Source organism: Talpa occidentalis, unplaced genomic scaffold, assembly GCF_014898055.3.
Source record: "Talpa occidentalis isolate TD23 unplaced genomic scaffold, MPIMG_talOcc4v2.1 talOcc4.9, whole genome shotgun sequence".
Classification (NCBI taxonomy): domain Eukaryota; kingdom Metazoa; phylum Chordata; class Mammalia; order Eulipotyphla; family Talpidae; genus Talpa; species Talpa occidentalis.
In genome coordinates this window covers 78389769-78407310 of record NW_023605305.1, presented here as the reverse complement: position 1 = coordinate 78407310, position 17542 = coordinate 78389769, and the positions used below count along the sequence as shown (strand labels likewise).

General features: G+C 54.6%; 1 protein-coding gene across 2 annotated transcripts; it reads left to right on the top strand.

The window, feature by feature from the left end:
* The first annotated feature begins 1663 nt into the window (after positions 1-1663).
* NPR1 (natriuretic peptide receptor 1) lies at positions 1664-15920 on the top strand. Of its 2 annotated transcripts, XM_037499435.2 has the most exons (23): positions 1664-2102; positions 3321-3443; positions 4068-4267; positions 4697-4810; positions 5175-5310; positions 5679-5770; positions 6444-6579; positions 6777-6861; positions 8000-8120; positions 8499-8573; positions 8731-8808; positions 9181-9285; positions 9542-9613; positions 9728-9884; positions 10123-10278; positions 10495-10663; positions 11378-11524; positions 11616-11739; positions 11858-11926; positions 12181-12355; positions 12444-12542; positions 15083-15174; positions 15320-15920. In XM_037499435.2, the coding sequence occupies exons 2-23, from the start codon at positions 3335-3337 to the stop codon at positions 15380-15382; spliced, it is 2574 nt and encodes an 857-aa protein (XP_037355332.1). In that variant the 5' UTR covers positions 1664-2102; positions 3321-3334; the 3' UTR covers positions 15383-15920. The 2 variants fall into 2 exon arrangements, with proteins under 2 accessions (XP_037355332.1, XP_037355331.1); XM_037499434.1 differs by lacking the exon at positions 1664-2102 and having other exon boundaries at positions 2245-3443.
* The last annotated feature ends 1622 nt before the right edge of the window (positions 15921-17542 follow it).

The window sequence follows — 17542 nt, the reverse complement described above, 5'->3', positions numbered from 1 at the left end:
GTCAGGGTCTGAGACGGTCTGGGAGTAGCTCGAAAATTATATCATGCACCTGCACAGGAAGTTCTCCCGATATACGTGGCTGACATGTCCTCCTCCGTTCCCCATAAAATTGATTACCCTTTGATGCCTTTGAAGTCCTGTTCCCCATATGATGAATACCCTTTGTTTCCCCTGGACCCTGCTTCTCCTGCCACTGTCACATAATCAATCATGCTTGTTCACTATTACTTAATAAATAGCAAGAGCACTGCTCACTGGACAGCAGAATCTTGCCTTGCATGCCTGCTCCATGACTCATCTCTCAAGCGTGCCCCCCCCCCCCACACACGCTGGTGTGCTCCTGACCACCAGATTCTCATCCCCCCCAACACACCTCTGGCCTATACACCAGTTCTTGGATGCATAAATAAAATAAATCTCTAAGAAGCCTCCCTGGTGGCACAAGGGGTTAAGTCTAGGCACTATCAAGCTATCACCAGCTGCTGCAACACTAGTTTGATCCCTGGCCAGGGAGCTGACACACATGGCACAGGAGACCTCTCCTGTCTCACTTGCTGCTCCCCTCAGCAGTGTATTTCAGTAGATCTGCCTGTTCTGCTCCCCACTCTGTCTCTGGTGAATCTTCCTACCCCCTTACCTCTGGACTACACCCCAGCTCATATGCATAAACAAATAAAATAAATCTTTTAAAAAAAAACTTTAAAAATAGAAAAGAACGAAAACACAAAATCTTACTACAGTCAGGCAGGTAATGCAAATGAGTGAACAGGGTGTGTTGGAACCATATGAACTAGATTCATTTCAAGGAGGTAAAGAATATTAGGTCACAGCACACTGTTCTTGAAGAGGGGCAGGATCTACATTGCCATCTCTCCAATATTTCAAGACAATTCAGAAATCTAAATATTTATGTGCCATCTGCTGATATTTTTAAGTGTGGGCAATTAAATCAAATATATAGAGAAATAATGCAAGTCAAACAAAACATGGCTGCCCTCTGAAGTTGGACCATGACTACCGTGCTCAAGACCACAAGAATATTCAAAATTCTCCTAAAATTTCCCACAGAGGAGACACACTTTGTGTTCTGCGCTCTCCTCCCAGAATACCTTTTTCATGCTTCTACTCTTTTTGAGTTATCTCTCTTTGAATTTCCTGGCCTCAACGCAGGCAGAATCTGGCACTTTTCTGTTGCAGTTGTTATTATTATGGCTGTTTGTCTCCCATGGGACTCCTCCAATGTATTCTTCTTTACGCCCTCGGCATCTAGTCTGTTCAGGAGTCCTCTGGCGGTATTTGCGGAGTGGGAGAAGTTTGCCCACCCTCAGGGTGGGAGAGGCGCCGGAGCCAAACGGTCGGTGACGCCTTCCGACCAGTAGAGGGCAGACTGGCTCCACCGCGCTTGGACGGCCTCCCAGCCGTCAAGTGCTCCCAGCGCCCTCTCCCGGGTGTTCACTTCCAGGGGCCATTTCCAACACCAACGTTTCCCACCGCCGCTGTAAACCTCATTTGAACAATCCTCCTCAACGCCAAACAAACACTCACATTCCAGGGGCGGCCATGACGTCACTCCTCTTCCCCTCTCCAACCACCCACACGCTTTTCCTCCTACTTCCTACAGTCTTTTGGGAACTAAAGAGTTAACCCCTCCCTTCCACTAGGTCCGCTTCCTCCGCGGAGCCGCGCCGTCGGAAAGTCACAGGGAGAGGGATCCTAGGTGGACTCGGCCTTGGGGACCCTGAGCTCACCTACTTTGACGCTTTTTCCAGAAACCCATCACCCTCCAGCCCCAACCCCAGACACACACGTCCACACCCACACTCTCACACCTTTTCCTGTCAAGATCCCAGCTCTTCTCTGTCTCTCTCTCTCTCTCTCTCTCTCTCTCTCTCTCTCTCTCTCACACACACACACACACACACACACACACACACACAGGCTGTAACCAGGTTGGAGGTGAGGGACAAGATGCCCCCGCCTCGTGGCTAGCCCATACAGGCCTCTTCAGTTCTCCCCCTCACCCCTGCGGGGAAGCCCCCTCGGCGGGTGCTGCTTCTGCAAGGGGGAAAAGCGAGTAGAAGATCGAAGGGGAAGGCGGCGAGGTGAGCCCGAGACTTCGGGGCGGGGAGGTAGGAGTTAAAGTTCCAGGATTGGCTCTCGGTCACCGAGTCTGGGAGGGGAAGAGGCCGGGAGGGAGGGTTCGGAGCTCGACTCCGGTCCTCCCCAGCCCCCACCCCCGCCCCACCCCCCGGAGAGTCCGAAGGCTAGGGCCGGCCGGACGCCCCTTCTGGCACACTCCCTGGGGCGGGCGCGCACGCACGCCAGCGCTCACTCTGCGCTTCCCTCCCGGCGCCCTCTCGCATCCTACTCTCCCCGCGCAAGATCAGGACCCCCCCCCTCTCTCACACACACACACACACACACACACACACACACACACACACACACGTCGGGGCCTCTTGGCACCGGCGATCTCTTTTTCCTCTTTCTCGCGCCCACCTGCACCCCGCGCCCTAGGCGCACCCCTCCCTCGCGCACCGCTCGCGCTCCTGGCTCCGACCGTCGCAGCTAGAGGGGACTGCATCCTCCCCCCACCCCGGGAATCGCCCCTGCCCTGCTCCTCCCGCCTCCCACTGGGGTGCGCCCGCTGCCGGGACCCGCCGCCCAGCCCTAGGGGCCCGAGTGTCCATGGTACGCGCGCTCGCCCGCCGCGGTGCCCGCTGAGGCCATGCCGCTCCCGGGGCGCCCCGCCGGCGCCCGCCACCTCCGCCTCCTGCTCCTGCCGCCGCTGCTGCTGCTGCTCCCGGGCAGCCGCGCGGACAACCTGACGGTGGCCGTGGTGCTGCCTTTGGCCAACACCTCGTACCCCTGGTCATGGGCGCGCGTGGGACCGGCGGTGGAGCTGGCCCTGGCCGCGATGAGGGCACGGCCCGACCTGCTGCCTGGCTGGACAGTCCGCACCGTGCTGGGCAGCAGCGAGAACGCGTTGGGCGTCTGCTCGGACACCGCCGCACCCCTGGCCGCGGTGGACCTCAAGTGGGAGCACAACCCGGCGGTGTTCCTGGGCCCGGGGTGCGTGTACGCCGCCGCCCCGGTGGGACGCTTCACCGCGCACTGGCGGGTGCCGCTGCTGACCGCCGGCGCCCCGGCGCTGGGCTTCGGAGCCAAGGGCGAGTACGCGCTGACCACCCGCGCGGGGCCCAGCCACGCCAAGCTCGGCGACTTCGTGGCGGCGCTGCACCGACGGCTGGGCTGGGAGCGCCAGGCGCTGGTGCTTTACGCCTACCGCCCCGGCGACGACCAGCCTTGCTTCTTCGTAGTGGAGGGCTTGTACATGCGGGTCAGCGACCGCCTCAACATCACCGTGGACCACCTGGAGTTCGCCGAGGGAGACCACGACCACTACGCCAAGCTGCTGCTGACCGTGCGGCGCAAAGGCCGAGGTGAGAGGCGGCCCCCGGCCCCGCCGCTGGGCCCCAAAGCCTTCCCCACCAGTCCCAGACCCGGGACGTCTCCCTCCTCGCGGTCTGAGTGCTCTGGTTCCTCCATCCTGCCTTAGCCTTCTTCTACCTGAGTTTGCGCTTCCCTTTCTTTCTCTACTCCTTCCCCCCCTTCAGTTCTACCTCTTCCCCACTGGACCCCCGGGTGTTAGCAGGAGGGAGACAATGCCCGCTGCCACCCTGACACTTAGTAGGTCTCTGGCTTGGATCCCAGCCTTTTTCTTCTCCACCCATTTTCTCTCTCTTTCCAACAACCTCCTCCCCTCCGCTGCACTTCTCGCCTCTTCAGGGCCTCTCCAGCTGGCCCCTATTCTCCCTCCCCCGTGGACCCCACCTGCCACTCTGCCATCCCCACTCTCCCTATCTCTGCTCCTCCCTCCTGTGCCTCCCACCTCTTCCCACCCTTCTCTTCCTCTGCCACAGCCTAGACCAAGCCAGCTCCACTTAAACCACCGCCGGGTCCCTGATCTACCTTCCCCAGATGCGCAGCTTCCCACCCTCCTTCCCACTACCCACTCCCACCCCCCCAATTTAGTCTTCTCTCTCTCTGACCCCCTTTTGTTCCAGTTATCTACATCTGCAGCTCCCCAGATGTCTTCAGAACCCTGATGCTGGTGGCCCAGGAAGTTGGCCTGAGTGGGGCAGAGTATGTGTTCTTCCACCTGGACCTCTTTGGGCAAAGCCTGCAAGGTGCACACGGCCTTGCTCCCCGCAGACCCTGGGAGAGAGGGGATGGGCAGGATGTCAGTGCCCATCAGGCCTTTCGGGTGAGTGTCCAGCTTGGATGTCCAGGTTGTGGGACTCTGAGCTGGTGGAATATAGTTTCTGAGCACCGGGTCCCTCTGTATCTGAAAGGATTCCAGAAAAGAGGTTCTGGATGCTCACAGGGAGTTAGATGATAAAGGGCAGGGTTCTGGAGTGGGGGGTGTAGAGAGGGCCAGGGGACTTTAAAGCCAGGAAACGAAAAAGATAAGAGAATGGACTGGCGGCAGGACCGCCCTCTTACAAACTAACAGACTTGGAAAGTCACCACTCTGACTCCCCTGGCATGAAGCAGGCACCACCACACACACGATCCAGGATCCACTTTGACCTTGAGCTAAGCAGAAATGCCACTCTGGGAAGTGGACCCCAGGACACTGGGAGGACAAAGAGTCAGCAAACAGCTCTCCCCTCTCCACCTACCCCTTCCTCAGGCAGCCAAAATTATTACTTATAAAGAGCCGGAAAATCCTGAGTACTTGGAATTCCTGAAGCAGCTAAAACGTTTGGCCCAAGAACAGTTCAACTTCACCGTGGAGGATGGCCTGGTAGGAAGGGGGTGGGGGACTCCCCAGCCTGGACCTCCAGTCCCCATTCCATGGCCCTCTGTCCTCTTCTGTGCCAGTATTGCCAGGCCTCCCCTTTGTTCCCTCCCCATTGTGCCCCTCCCTCTCCTGATGCATTATTCACATCAGGACTCTCATCGGGTCCTCATCCCCTCATGGGGATGATAAGTCCTGTCCTATTTGCCAAGGAGGAGTCAGAAACGGTGTCATCTTATACGTAGTAAAATCTCTTTGTCGTGTGGGGCGTCTTCTCCCATCCTCCTCCAAGCTCCCACTGTTTCCCATTCCCTAGTGCCTGCTCTGCGCTCTTCCTCCACTGCCCAGCCACGTTCTGCTTGCCCTGCAGGTGAACACCATTCCAGCATCCTTTCACGATGGGCTCCTGCTCTATGTCCAGGCAGTGGCAGAGACCCTGGCACATGGGGGCACTGTTACCGATGGGGAGGGCATCACTCAGCGGATGTGGAACCGAAGCTTCCAAGGTAAGTACCCAGAAAGGCCGGAATGGAATGCCGTGGGGTGCCCCAAGTAGAAGGCCTCTGCTCCTGCAGCATAGAGGTCGCTTGCCCACACCCCTGTCCTCACAAAAAGCCTTCACAATTTCCCGTAGGCCCTCCTTCCCCTGTCTCCCAAGTTCCATCAAGAAGACCTCCTAAGTGTCCAATCCTAACCCCCAATCATTTCTGCTGCTGAAATCTTGTCCCTTTTATATATTAATGTTATATTATTATGTATAAAATATACACATATATAAAATATTACATACATTATATATGTTTGGAGGAAAAGATCAAAGGATAGACATGAGGTTGGGAGCTCAGAACACAGCCATCTTCTTCCATGTCCACAGGAGTGACAGGACACTTGATGATGGACAGCAATGGAGATAGGGAGACTGACTTCTCTCTCTGGGATATGGACCCTGAGACTGGTGCCTTCAGGGTAAGATTGAGTGGAGAAGACAGCGCCAACTGGGAATGACATCTCACCCTCCTATCTCCCCCCACAGCCATGCCAGGGCATCTGTTAGTCTGTAGTCACCCCTACCATGGTCACTCATGAAAAGCCCTGATAAGAGACCCAGCTGTGGTCTGATGGGGCAATCAGAATGACAGGGACTCATAGGCATTACCTTTGGGGAACTCCATTTTGGAGGGAGGAGCACTGCCCTGTCCTGAAGAAGCCCCATGTCTCCTGAGGTAGGCAGGACTCCTGTCCGAGCAGAGACAGGCCAACTCAGAGTCAACATAAATGCACATCATGCATTCCAAAGTGCATCAGGAACAGGAAGGGATTGAGGCTAAGCAGATCATTCAGGGAAGGCTTCCTAGAGGAGGGGGTACGTGATTAGGCCCAGGAATGTGAACTGAGAACACTGCCTTTTCCTGCTGTCCATTTTCTTCAACCCAATATATAAAACTCTTGAGCAGTTGTAAGTTTTTCCCACTTTAATAACATGGGGCATGGCTGTGAGGGTTCTCTGTATCCAGTTGCATTGGGAAATACTTGACAGCCCAGATACAGACCCTGAAAGTGGTGATGGGAGACAGGATTGCTCCACTGGACAGGAGGCCACCCCCAGGACCTTACCCGCCCACCCATCTGCCTCCCATAGGTTGTTCTGAACTACAACGGGACTTCCCAAGAGTTGGTGGCCATGTCAGGACACGAACTGAACTGGCCCCTGGGATACCCACCTCCTGACGTCCCCAAATGCGGCTTTGATAATGAGGACCCCGCCTGCAACCAAGGTGACTGCCCTGACCTTCCTGGGCTCCATTCTGGAGACACTGTGTCTTCCTCCCCCGAAATGAGGGTTTTTGCAAGAAATTCTGACTTTTTCTTCTCTTCATCCATCATACTTGTTCATTGATTGACTACTAGAAAGTTCTTCCTCCTGTTATCTAACCAAAATCTCTCTTGTTGCAACTTGGACTCTCTCCTGCAGACCACTTTTCCACCCTAGAAGTGCTGGCTTTGGTGGGCAGCCTCTCTCTGCTCAGCTTTCTGATCGTCTCCTTCTTTATATACAGGTGAGCTTTGGGCTAAGGGTGGTGAGCAAGGCTGGGGAGATCCAGAGAACCAACAGCAGAGGAGGTGGCAGGGACCCAGAGGGAAGGAGGAACCGGTAAAGGGACAGCAGGGGAAAGAGTGACTAAGAAGCGTTAAAGACAGGGAAGAGAGGAGGAGGAGGGAACAGAATAGGGGTGGCTGGGAAGGGTCTAAGGTGGGCCAGAAAGAGCAGAGCAGCTGGGGAGTGGTATCAGGGATGTGGGTTCAAGCCTGCGGACTGGGTTATCCTCTCTTCCTACTCCAGGACCGGGTAGGAAGCAATGGTTCAAAATCTTTGGTTTTGGGTCTGTGTTTCAGCTGACCCTGTGTGTCTCAGGTAGAACCTGAGCAAAGGAGAGACACAAAGGAACCCCCTTCCTGCCTTCTGGTGGAGGTTGGAATAAAAGTGCAGTTTACTGCAGAGGGAAGCAAGGAGGAAAGGAAGGAAATCAATACTGGTTGAGCACATAGTATATTCCAGGCATTTCCACACACTTTAGGTTTTGTTTGTTTGTTTTTTGGTTTAGAGTAAGAAAAAGTTTGCTGAGGAGAAAAGGAATAGAAATAAAGTGGCTAGTGCTTTTCATTCTTTTTTTAAGATTTATTTTTTTATACATACAAGAGCTGGGGTATAGGCCAGAGGTATGGAGGGGTGAGAGGATTCACCAGAGACAGAGTGGGGAGCAGAACAGGCAGATCCACTGAAACACACTGCTGAGGGGAGCAGAAGGTGAGGCAGAAGAGGTCTGCTGCGCCATATGGGTAGCTCCCTGGCGGGGGATTAAACTCATGCGGCAGTGACTGCCAGTGGCTTCATAGTGCTGAGACGTAACCCCTTGCACCCCCAGGAAGGCCCCTCTTTTCATCCTTATAACAAGAATTTGAAATAAATACTAAGGTCCCCAATGTCCAAATGAGGACATTTGAACACGAAGACATGAGACTCAGTGAGGTGACCAACCCAAGGTCCCCAGTGAGGCGGAATCTCACCAAACCCAGAGGACATAATTCTCCCACCCTCTCTTGGCATTAGCAGTGGGTGTCCTTAGCACATGCAGTGGCCCCAGGGCCCTGGGTCAGGGGCTAAGACATGGGCTCAGATGCAGGTTTCATGCCCAGGAAGATGCAGCTAGAGAAGGAACTGGCCTCAGAGCTGTGGCGGGTGCGCTGGGAGGACGTGCAGCCCAGCAGCCTGGAGAGGCACCTCCGGAGTGCAGGCAGTCGGCTGACCCTGAGTGGGGTAAGAAGATGGGGGTTGGGGCACAGCTGGTCATGGGGTGGGGGCTGACAGTGCCCAACCGGTAGGGTATGAGCAGGGTTCTAGTCCCAGCTCTGCCTTCACTTGCTGTGTGGCCTTACGTGGGTCAGATTCCCTCTCTGAGACTACCTCAGATAGAGATTACGTCCACAGAGCCTCCCTCACAGGGCTCTTTCAAAGAAAGTATATATGAAAATATGTTTTTCAGTATCAAGGAGAGGATTTCTTTTTTTAAATGAATGTGGAATGAGAAATAAAGTGACAAAGGTGAGGCAGGCTCATGAAGGCCGCGGAGCTCAAGCAGGCCTGCTGGAGAGCTATGCCCAGGGCTGATCCCCACTCTGTTCTCCCTCCCTTCAGAGAGGATCCAACTATGGTTCCCTGCTCACCACAGAAGGCCAATTCCAAGTCTTTGCCAAGACAGCGTATTATAAGGTGGGCCTGGGGAGACCGCTGGCCTTCTGCACTGGGCAGGGGTGTGCTCTGGCAGAGGACTGAGTGGGTCCTAAGAGGTGGGGCTGGCGGGGGTGGCTGGCGGGTTCCAGGGACACCGGCCATCTCCTCACAGTGACAGTCTCCATGCCTTGCCCAGGGCAACCTCGTGGCTGTGAAACATGTGAACCGAAAGCGCATTGAACTGACACGAAAAGTCCTGTTTGAACTGAAGCATGTAATGTGGGGCATGAGGCAGGGGCCAGAGGAAGGGTACCAGGGTGGGGGCCTCCAGGTATCCTAGGAAAGGGGAGGCACTGTGGACTCCTGTGGGTAGGATTTGTGGATGGGAGAACAGACACTGGACAAATCCTGAAGGAAGGTCCCCAAGGGGTCATCCTTGATGTCCCTGGGGGCTGGAGGGCTTAGGACACAGAGGGAATGGGGAGCAGATTCTGGGGGTGAGGGGGATAAAGAACATGGTAGGAATCACCAAGGAAGGTCCTACAATATCTGCAGAGAATGAGTGGGGAGTTAAGAAGTGAAGGTCCTTGGGGGGGGTGCATCTTTGTGAGATGTGAGGTCTCCTGGTGATGGCTCCTATCTGCAGATGCGAGATGTGCAGAATGAACACCTGACCAGGTTTGTGGGTGCCTGCACTGACCCCCCCAACATCTGTATCCTCACGGAATACTGTCCCCGCGGGAGCCTGCAGGTGAGGGGACAAAGGGGTCAGGAAGCCAGGGTCTAGCTGTGGCTCTGCCCCTAACTAGCTACATGACCCCAGCCAGCCTTGCCCACTTTCTGACCTTTATTTGCCCCATTATTAAAAGTGTGTGTGTGTGGGGGGGTGGCATCAGAATAAATCCAAAACTTTGTCCTGTTCTGCCAGTTTACGTTGGTAGGACCCTTGCACCCCTCCTCCTGGGGGAGTCTGCAGGGTACAGGTCTGACTGTCAGTGTGCCAGCAGGACATTCTGGAAAACGAGAGCATCACACTGGACTGGATGTTCCGGTACTCTCTCACTAATGACATTGTCAAGGTAAGGCCCAGAAGGCCTACTGGCTGTGTGGGGGAGGGGTCAGGCATGCTTCTCCTCTGGCTGTGGTTGTAGGTCCCACTCATACCCAGACCCCTGCATCCCCAAATTTCCCAGGGCATGCTGTTCTTGCACAATGGAGCCATTTGCTCCCACGGGAACCTCAAGTCATCCAACTGCGTGGTAGACGGGCGCTTTGTGCTCAAGATCACTGACTATGGGCTGGAGAGCTTCAGAGATCCGGAGTCTGAGGAAGGACACAACCTCTATGCCAGTGAGCCCCCACTCTGACCCCTAACACCATCCAGCACAGCCCAGACTGGAGACTGCTGCCTGGCCTCTGCCAGGCCCTCAGTAGAAAGGGAAGTTGCCCCGAGCAGTCTCCAGTCCTCTTCCAGCTCCAGCACTGGAGGTGAAGGTCCCAGAATGGTGCCAGCTGCATCCTCTAGGACTTCATTCCCCTCACTCCTGAGATTTGGAGCCCTTCATCCTGTGACTTTTCTGATTCACAGAAAAGCTGTGGACCGCCCCTGAACTCCTGCGGATGGCCTCACCTCCTGCCCAGGGCTCCCAGGCAGGTGACATCTACAGCTTTGGGATCATCCTTCAGGAGATTGCCCTGAGGAGTGGTGTCTTCCATGTGGAAGGTCTGGACCTTAGCCCTAAAGGTGAGTACCCCACCAGAATCCCAACTAGCCCCAGCCCAGGAAACACCCTGGAAAGGCCAAATCTTCCCACTGGAATGTGGCTCAGCCACCACCCCGTGGTCCCTGCTGCCAGGGACCCTGATGCAGGAGTGGTCTAGCACTCTCAGGCTCCCCTGCCCATGCCCTGAATTTCCTTGGTCAACTCCAGCCTTCAGTCCCTGTCCCCCCACCCCACAGAGATCATTGAGCGTGTGACTCGGGGAGAGCAGCCCCCCTTCCGGCCCTCCCTGGCCCTGCAGAGTCACCTGGAGGAGCTGGGGCATTTGATGCAGCGCTGCTGGGCTGAGGACCCACAGGAGCGGCCCCCCTTCCAGCAGATCCGCTTGATGCTGCGCAAGTTCAACAGGTCACTAGCCCAGCCTCCCCGCTCCCCACAGCCACTCTGTACCTCATTATTAACTCTTATCCTCTAGTGGCGGAGGGGAGGGAGCCCCCTCACAGGGCCATATATAATCCACCCCAGCCCACCCTAGCCCCACATCCACCTTTATGAAAATTGACCCAGCTGTCCTCATAGGCCCCTACCTCTCATACTCCTCTCTTCTACCGTCACCTCCCCTGATCCTTCCTGTGCAGTTCCCTAGTCTTCAGTGGTATGCAGAGTAAAGGGAGCTCCTACTTGGCCCCTCTATAGTATCTGTGCCCTCCACAGGGGTTTCCACCACAGCCCTTTTATCTCCCTTTCCCAGTGGGGACCCTGAGCCCAGTTCCCCCAGATCCTTCTGCTGGCTGTGTGCCCTCGCTCTGTTCTCACTGCCTCCCAGTCCTCCCACTTCCTCTCGCTCCTTCCAACTCACTCATGTGAGACACAGATGAACAAAATGTCCAATACACCTGAAGCTTCATACCTGATCCTGGGATCTCCCTGATGAACGGAATTTTCTTCCCACCCTTTTCCCCTGCCATCCCCATCCTGCTGTGACCCAAACCCTGACCCTCTCTGGGAGCCCAGTGGAGATAGGGGGTAGGATGACTTGAAGCCTGGGTGGGGTGGACACTTCCAAGCCAGGGTGCTGTTCCCTTCTCACCACCCCTACCCTAACCACCCCTTCTCCCCCAGAGAGAACAGCAGCAACATCCTGGACAACCTGCTGTCACGCATGGAGCAGTACGCCAACAACCTGGAGGAGCTGGTGGAGGAACGCACCCAGGCCTACCTGGAGGAGAAGCGCAAGGCCGAGGCCCTGCTCTACCAGATCCTGCCTCAGTAAGTGCCCCTGCCCCAGGTCTGCTCACCCCACCCCTGTCCCAGCCCCACCTCACCCGACCCCCCCCCCCCACTGTCCCTGACCCCACAGCTCAGTGGCTGAGCAGCTGAAACGTGGGGAGACCGTCCAAGCAGAAGCCTTTGACAGCGTTACCATCTACTTCAGTGACATTGTGGGTTTCACAGCACTGTCAGCAGAGAGCACCCCCATGCAGGTAAATTGGGGCCCAGCCACAGGGGCGGGAGCAGGCAAGTGTGCTAGGTTTACCATCTCCATTAATCAGCCTGTCTTCTGGCTCTGCGTTCCCCCCCACCGAGTCCTTTTCCTTCCAGGTGGTGACCCTGCTCAATGACCTGTACACTTGCTTTGACGCTGTTATAGACAACTTTGACGTGTACAAGGTGAGAATGGCAAAGTACACACAGCTGGACATCAGAAATAAATGAAGGGTAAAGTGGCAGAGTCGTGAGGAAGGTGTCCAAAGGTCACGGGCTGACACTGTCACAGAGAGACCCTGGGACCTGGAGCAGAAACAGCGCGGGGTGGGGGGCGGGGGGCGGGGAGGAGCAGAGACCGAGGCTGGAGACCAGAGAAAGTGCCGGCCCTCGCGCCCTCGCGCGTCCCCCGCCCCCCCACCCTTTCGCGGTCCTCCCAGGTGGAGACGATCGGCGACGCCTACATGGTGGTGTCAGGACTCCCGGTGCGGAACGGGAGGCTGCACGCCCGCGAGGTGGCCCGCATGGCCCTGGCGCTGCTGGAGGCCGTGCGCTCCTTCCGCATCCGCCACCGGCCCGGGGAGCAGCTGCGCTTACGCATCGGCATCCACACCGGTGAGGCCGCCGACGGGGCGGGGCGGGGCCTCTCCTGAGCGCGCCCGAACCCCCACTCCCCCGGCTAAAGGGCTGCCCCTCCCTGCAGGGCCGGTGTGTGCTGGTGTGGTGGGGCTGAAGATGCCGCGTTACTGTCTCTTTGGGGACACGGTCAACACGGCCTCGAGAATGGAGTCTAACGGAGAAGGTAGAGTGTCTCTCCTGGACGGGGTGGGCAGAGCAGAGGAGCTGTAGTGGGGGAGCCCTCTAGGTAACCCACTTGTGCCCTTCCCACCCGGTTCCAGCTGCTCCCAGGCTTCCTTCTAAAGGCTCCCGTGGGCAGATCCCTTCAAATCTAATCAGACTGGGATCCTAGCTGTGCCACCTTGCAAATGATTGACAAGTCTTTCTGCACCAGTGTTCAGTATTTCCCAGCAGGAAACCCTTTGGTGGCCCCCTACTCCCTCTTTGGTGTGGGAAAAGGACTTCAGAGTATCCCAGGGCTGTGAATCTCAGCTCCACTGCCAACACAGTTGTGTCAATTTGGTATGCTCCCTGAGCCTCAATTTCCCCCACCTGTAAAATGAGGATAAAAGATCTTCCTCATAAGAGTTATATGAAAAAGCCATATAATCTGACTGATGGAACTATCATTCAACTTTCCTGAGCTTCAGCTCTTTTTTTTTTCCTTTTAAGATTTATTTATTTTTGCATACAAGAGTTGGGGTACAGGCCAGAGATGCAGGGAGTGAGAAGCTACCCCAGAGAAGTTGTGGGGAGCAGAACAGGCAGGCTGACTGAAATACACTGCCGAGGGGAGCAGCGGGTGAGACAGGAGAGGTCTGCTGTGCCATGTGGGTAGCTCCCTAGCCTCAGGGGATCAAACTCATGCTTCAGTGGCTGCCAACAGCTTACAGTGCTGACACTTAACCCCTTGCACCACCAGGGAGTCCCTGAGCTTCAGCTCTTTATCTGTAAAATAGTGCCTGTCCCTGAATTGTGGAAAAAACCAACCTAGCCTCCAGCAAGCTGGTGATACCTAACAAAGGCCTGCTCCCACCTATTCCTTGGTCTTACTTCCCATTGATCTTCTACCCTCCTGCTGTATTCAAAACAATTCAATTCAATAAACAATGAGTCACTGCCTGAGCACCAAGCCCTGGGATACTAAGACCATCCAGATAAACAGGCCCCATGTGGACCCCATTCAAGCCTCATGGGGGGAGAGCTACTTGGGAGCCCAAAGGGATCCTGGCTCAGCAGATGCTCCCAGGTTTCTGTATTTAGGGCTGTCTGGGTAGGAGAAAGCTCCTCACCGGGGCCCATTCCTCAAGGAGCACATCCTCAGAAATGGTTTAGAACAAGGCTGCTTGATGCAGACCCAGAAACGTAGGGTTCAGCTCAGAGGGAGGCCAACTATGGGTGGGGAATGCTGAGTCCAGGGGTAGGGAGGTCTGGGTCTGACCTCAGCAGCTTGGGGCGATGTCTCCTAGGCCTCAGCTCCCTCAGCCATAAAATGAGGGTATTGGGATAAAGAACAGTGAGAACAATAAGTGTATCAGTGCTTCCGAAGTGCCAGGTTCTGCTGTAATACTTTATGAATGTTAAATTTAATCCTCACAAAAAGGCTTGAGATGGGTGCTGTTGCTATCTGCATTTTACAAACTAAGGAAGTGAAGCATAGAGAGCTTAGATTACTTCTCCATTCATGCTAGGATTCTTTAAGACAGAGCACCTAACCTCTATGATATTTTGGAGTTTGGCGATGCTCTTGAAGGACTGTCCAGACAAACTTACTGCTGAAATGATGAAAACATTCTATAATCTGCAGGCCCAACATGGTAGCTTCTATCACAGGGAGCTATTGATCACTTGCAATGTGACTGTGCAGCTGAGACATTTAACTGTATTTAGTTGATAATCATTTAAATATTTTAAAGATTTATTTATTTATGTATACAAGAACTGGGGTACAGGCCAGAGGTGCAGGTGGTGGGAGGATTCACCAGAGACAGAGTGGGGAACAGAACAGGCAGACTGACTGAAATACACTGCTGAGGGGAGCAGCAGGCAAGACAGGAGAGGTCCGCTGCACCATGTGCATCACCTCCCTGAACAGAGATGGCACTCATACTGCAGTGGCTTCGGATTGCTTCATGGATTGCTTCATGCTGCTGCCACTTAACCCCTTGCACCACCAGGGAAGCCCAATAATCATTTACATTTAAACAGTCACTTGTGGCCTCCTTGGTGGCTCAAGGGATTAAGCACCATACTGTGAAGCAATCAGCAGCCTCTGCAGCAGGAGTTCGATCCCCAGCCGGCCAGGGAGAGACCACATGGCGAAGCAGACCTCTCCTCTCCTGCCTTGCCCACTGGTCCCCTCACCAGTGGATTTCAGTCAATCTGCCTGTTCTGTTTCCTGCTCTGCCTCTGGTGAATCCTCTCACTCCCCCCCCCATCTTTGGCCTGTACCCCAGTTCTTGTATGCATAAATACATAAATCTTAAAAAAAAGTCACATGTGACCAACCATGGCATCTTGCAGACCTACCCCTTGAATGACACTGCTGCAGAGTTCGGGGAGTGGCCTCCAGGCCTCACAAGGAGGGGTAGGACTCTGAATTAGGAAGCTTCATGGTCCATAAGGAAGGCAGGAGAGCATCTTTCAACCCCCACAGTCCCTGATTTCTCTTGCTCCCATCTCTGGCTTCCATCACCCTCATTTCTTCTCCTTTATCCCGCCCAGCCCTGAAGATCCACTTATCTTCTGAGACCAAGGCTGTCCTGGAGGAGTTTGGTGGTTTTGACCTGGAGCTTCGAGGGGATGTTGAAATGAAGGTGGAGTAGGAATCCCCTACCCTCTGGGTCCCTTCTCAAGCCACCACCTCCATTTCCGTCCTAGGCTTCCCGTCTGATTTGGGAAAGCATGTGTGCCACTCCCCACCCCAGCCTCCTCCTCATTTTCCTCTTCTTTTCCCTCCAGGGCAAAGGCAAAATTCGAACCTATTGGCTCCTGGGGGAGCGAGGCAGTAGCACTCGAGGTTGACCTGCCTCCAGTCCTGGCCTTCTACATGTCCTTCCCTGTGCTACACCTTAGCCTCGCCCACAGCAGCCCCACCTTTGCCAACGGATCGGAGAAGTGGTTTGAGCAGTTCAGCTGTGCTAACCCCAGATATTACCTCTGAAAGAGGACTGTGTGGGGGATAAACTTGGAGTTCACAGGACTGGACCACAGCGCCCAGTGCCACACACCTGGGCATAGGTGCCCTCTCTACCCTGGCTCTGGCCAGGTTGGGGTATAGATTCCTGGATCCTCCTGCCCTGTCCCTGCCCCTCCCAGTGCCCTCAGCCCCCTACACTGTGACTTCTCTGGGGAGGGGAAAGAGCCACCTTTGGGGAAATAGGAAAAGGGACTCGAGGATGAATATAGGGGGTGGGGGAGTCCACATAGGCCACAAACAGACCTCTGTCCTCTACTGCCCAATGTTGGATACAGTGCACAGGGAGAAGAGGAGCGACACAGAAGGGTTCGGGCCTGTGTGCCTTGCTTCTCCTGTGAGCAGAGACCATTAAAGTCTTTATTCCAATGACAGTGTCTCCTTTTTTTTTTTTAAAAAGATTTATTGATTTATGCATACAAGAACTGGGGTACACGCCAGAGGTGTGGAGGGGAGGTGAGAGGATTCACCAGAGACAGAGTGGGGAACAGAACAGGCAGACTGACTGAAACACACTGCTGAGGGGAGCAGCAGGTGAGACAGGAAAGGTCTGTTGCACCAGGTGGGTGGTTCCTTGGCAGGATCAAACTCAGGCTGGGGGATCGAACTCATGCTGCTGCAGAAGATGCTGCAGACAGCTGCACCGTGCTGTGCTTAACCCCTTCCACCACTAGGGAGGCCCAACAGTGTCTCCTCTTGAGGGAGAGGGTTCCTGGGAAACAGCCATGTTCTCCAACTTCTACTTCAAAGAAGACAGAAAGCAATATCTGAAGAGGGCTGCAGTTCCCCCTCAATTTTGGGGTGCCTAGGTAACAGCCTGTGAATTACTTCATCCTCCCTGACACTTTTGATCTAAGGACCAGTTTACACCCTTAAAGAATGATTTAAGGCCCAAAGAGCTTTGTTTATGTGGGTTACACCTACTGATATATGCCATATTAGAAATGAAAACAAATCCTTATTAATACATTTAAAGTGTCTATAATAAAGCCATCCCACGTGGATACGTTTTTACTGATTTATCCTGAGAAACTGGCTTTTCCTTTTTTTTTTGCTGCCAGTGATTAATAATGAAGGATACAATGGCTACTTTGGTACTACTGCCTTCATTTATGCTGAGATGCCAGCAGTTTAACCACCATCTCTACCACCACCCTCCCTCCCACGTGGCTTTGGCATCATTAGTGCAAATGTCAACCAGTCAGTAAGGCAAATAGTGTATTAGTGTGATCAGAAAAATCATTTTGACCTCATCCATCCCCTGAAAGGGTCGTGGGCCCCATGGTCTGTGGACCTCACTTGGAGAACTGCTCTCTTACCCAATGCCTGGCATACAGTAGGAACATAATGAGTGAATTGAATAGCCAGAGTCCTGGCATCTCCTGCACTTGATGCCTGGGAGTTAGGAAGGAAGGATGGGGAACATATAGATCCCATTTTAGCTCAGTTGAGGGGATTGCCCATTTGCCCCTCCATTCCCATGCCAATGTGGACAAATGAGAGTGATAATATGTAAAATGACTCTCAGCTGGGCTGAGGGCTTTCCTTCCCCTGCTCATTTACCCACACCACCCCCTGCCTGAGCAGGCAGGCAGGAATGCAAATGCGTGGGAGAGGTGGCTGCAGTTTCACCTCCCCGCTGGGGAAAGAAAGTGCCAGACATTTCTTCAGTGCCATCCATCAAATGCAGAAGGCTCTCCTCCCTCCTCCCAGCCTCTTCCTGGAGTCCACACCCAGTGGGACCTGGAGGTAGGGGTGGGCTGTGGGGAGCTTGGAGGTGTGCCTTCAGGATGCTGTTCCCTGATACACAGGCTGGTGGTCTAGGGGTGAAGAGAGGATAAATTGTTCTCCTGTCCAGTGGCTCTTTCTGTCTCCCTACCCACCTGTTTTGGCCTCAGTCAGATCTGATTTATTGAAAGTGGGCGCTTGACACTTCAAGTCCTCACCCTCTGGTATAAGGGATGATAGCTCTGGGAAGGCCTAACAGA